At 48.7% G+C, this 2,847-nt stretch overlaps 2 protein-coding genes across 3 annotated transcripts in view; one reads left to right on the top strand and one right to left on the bottom strand.

The window, feature by feature from the left end:
* CUNH2orf68 (chromosome unknown C2orf68 homolog) overlaps positions 1 to 2,847 on the bottom strand; it is a 16,755-nt gene that overhangs the window by 2,373 nt on the left and 11,535 nt on the right. The window contains exon 2 of the mRNA XM_004642801.2: positions 1,272 to 1,278. The gene's annotated coding sequence lies outside the window, so the exon portion shown is untranslated. The remainder of the gene's footprint in view (positions 1 to 1,271; positions 1,279 to 2,847) is intronic.
* The window catches only part of Usp39 (ubiquitin specific peptidase 39), a 34,707-nt gene continuing 33,257 nt past the window's right edge, over positions 1,398 to 2,847 (top strand). The window contains exon 1 of one of the 2 annotated variants that reach the window (XM_004642799.2): positions 1,398 to 1,757. In XM_004642799.2, coding sequence (XP_004642856.1) covers positions 1,502 to 1,757 — 256 coding nt within the window. In that variant the 5' untranslated portion in view covers positions 1,398 to 1,501. The remainder of the gene's footprint in view (positions 1,758 to 2,847) is intronic. The other variant, XM_023702904.1, reaches the window with a different exon arrangement.

The following is a 2,847-nucleotide window of genomic DNA, read 5'->3' as shown; positions in this document are numbered from 1 at the left end:
CTACCAAAGTTCTGGGTTTACAGGTATGCACCATCACACCCGGTTTCAAAAAAACTGAAAATCACAAATTCTTTTTAGAGCAGGGACAAAGAAAGATGGGGATGTAGCTCAGTAGCAGAGCATTTTGCTCAGCATGCAAAAAGCCTTGGGTTCATCTCTAGCATGCAAAACAAACAAACTAATGAATGAATACAGTTATGTTACATCTACACAATAGAATATTACTATGCAAAGCAAAAGAATGAGCTGTCTTCATACTCAACAACAGGAACAGATCCAAAAATAAATATGGTATATGTGCCTCCGCAGGATGTTTGTGCTTTTTTTCTGTTTTATTCTTTCTTTCTTTTTTTATGTCTTTTTGAAACGGGATCATGCTATGCAGATCAGGCTTGAGCTCGATTTGTAGCCCAGGCTGGTCTCAAACTCACAACAATCCTCCTGCCTCTGCCTCCCAAGTGCTGGGTTTATAGGCATGTGCCACCACGCCTGGCTTTTGTGCATTTCTTTTTTCTTTCTTTAAGTACTTAGTACAGGGTCTACAGGGTCTTGCTGCATAGATCGGACTCGTAGTGATTCTCCGGTTTTCAGCCTCCCAAGCGTTGGGATTACAGGTGTGCGCCACCACACCCAATCTCAATCTACGGCTCAGCGCGCCCTGGGGGCGGGGCTGGCACAGCAGGCTGTGGATCAAACCCCAGCTGCTGAGCTCTGCCTAAGCAGGCGCGTTAGTCCGCTAAACTATCTGGCTGGCCCATCTTGTGCTTTTCTGATACCAAGGATTCTCTATATGTGGAATTAAAGCTGCCAGGTTTCCACATGAAAGGAAATAATATGAGCATAGGGCCATTTCTTGTGCAGAATCGTCACTCTGAGGAAAGGAGGCTGGGCCAGGAAACCTTCCAGTGGTAGTTTGGAGGTACACAGTACCTGGAGGAAATCGGGGATGGATTAGTCTTCCTCTTTACTGATCTAATCACTTAATCACTTATTCAAATGCCTGTATGATGGTTTTTGTGTTTATTCTATTTTTGAGACACATCTCACTCTCTAGCTCAGGCCGGCCTCGAACTTGTGGCAATATGCGCTAACTTTTTAGTTTATTTGTAGACTCCTCATTCTGTAAATGTTTATAAATAGATTTTTGGAATGATAGTCCCATAATATAATTCTCTGCTATTTGGAAGAAAAAAAAAAAAGAATCTTGGATCAAATGACAATTTTCACTATCCGGAAAACCTCATAGCTCTTAAGATGTTCCGCTTTACAGTCGAGAGACTGGAGGCCCGCGCTGCTTTTCAGCTGCCCCAGTAGCTCGGTTAACTTTCCGACCTCGCGAATTGTTCCTACTGCCGCCTCGTAGAGGGCTTTGCGCGAATTGTCCCTGTTGCCGCCTCGTAGAGCGCTTTGCGCGCGGCACCAAGCCCGCCGCTGATTGGTTGCGCTGCGCGCGCTGCGGCGTGCCCGGCGCCCGCGCTGGCTTGCTCGGCCGGTAGTAGCGATGTCCAGTCGGTATAGGCGGGAGTCTCGCGGTTCCACTCGCGGGAAGCGCGAGTCCGAGTCGAGGAGCAGCTCGGGCCGCGTGAAGCGGGAGCGGGAGCCCGAGGCCCCGAGCTTCCGGGGCAGCCCGGTGCGCGTGAAGCGAGAGGTCGAGCCGGCGAGCGTGCGCGACGTCCCGGTGTTCCCCATCGCGGGGGTGCGGGTGAAGCGGGAGCGCGAGGCCGACGAGGACTCGGAGCCCGAGCGGGAGGTGCGAGGTGCGCTGGGCCGGGCGGGGCGCTGTTTCCGCCATCGTGTCTTTTTCTTTAAGCCTTCCTGTGCTTGCCCGCCTAGACCGCCTAGACCGCCTAGACTTGACTTCGTGTTAGTGAAGACGGTGCTAAGTCTAATTGTGGTTACAGTATTTCTAAGCACAGTAGCAACAGCGTCGTCGTCGTTGTCCCTTTACCGGGTGCCTAACTTGGGCCGGGGATCGAACTCAGGCCCTTGCGCCTGCCAGGGAAGCGCTAACTCCACTGAGCCATCTCCCCGGCCCCCTCCTCCAGTTTTTACAAACTCCCTAACTTAGTACGGGTCTTGCTGTAATTTCTGGAATCAGACTTTCGCAGCTGACGGCCTGACTCCTGGACACCCGACTAAAAAAACTACTGGCTATGTACCACTTTTTAGCTCGAAGAGTTTTAAGAAGCTATTCTCCATTGGTTTCTGCTGTTTTGTTTTTGTTTGCATACACAGGAGCCAGAGGCTGCTCTTACTGTGTTGTCAAGAATGTTGGGGTAGCAAACAGGACGGGTGGGAGCAGCTTCCCAAGAGGTTCGGTTTCTCTAAGCTTAGCGTTCTTCAGTAAGGCAATCCATTATGTACAAGTGTTCTGATAGTGTTTCCTTGTGGGAACTGATTCTGGGAAACTATACCAGTGGTATATTCTAGCTAGTTCTGTTGCTTTTTATCTTTTTTTTTTTTTCTTTTTCTCTCCCTACTGGGGATTGAACTCAGGACTCTGCTTGCCAGGCAGGTGCTACTTCTGTTGCTGTGATAAAACTGTTCTTTGTTTTAGACCCAGTAGTCTTAGATCTTCATTAGCATCCGTGAAACTAACAGGCTAACATAGCTGGAAAGTGAAGTATGAAATCTCAGACCCTTCATATTTCTTCACAAGTAGTAGATTTGTCAGTGAGAATGCTGGTACAGGTGAAGAGGTGGGAGCACACTCTTTAAGCCGTATGCCTGTGTGCTAAGTTTGGTAGTGCACACCTATAATTCCACAGTTGTAAGCCCAGGCAGGAGGATTGTAAGTCTGAGCCCACCCTTGGCACAGTTTTTTTTTTTTTTTTTTTTTTTTTTTTT

The sequence above is a fragment of the Octodon degus genome, unplaced genomic scaffold, assembly GCF_000260255.1.
Source record: "Octodon degus isolate 3935 unplaced genomic scaffold, OctDeg1.0 scaffold00162, whole genome shotgun sequence".
Classification (NCBI taxonomy): Eukaryota; Metazoa; Chordata; class Mammalia; order Rodentia; family Octodontidae; genus Octodon; species Octodon degus.
Note: the sequence above shows the minus strand (reverse complement) of the source record. Positions and strands in the feature narration are given on the sequence as shown.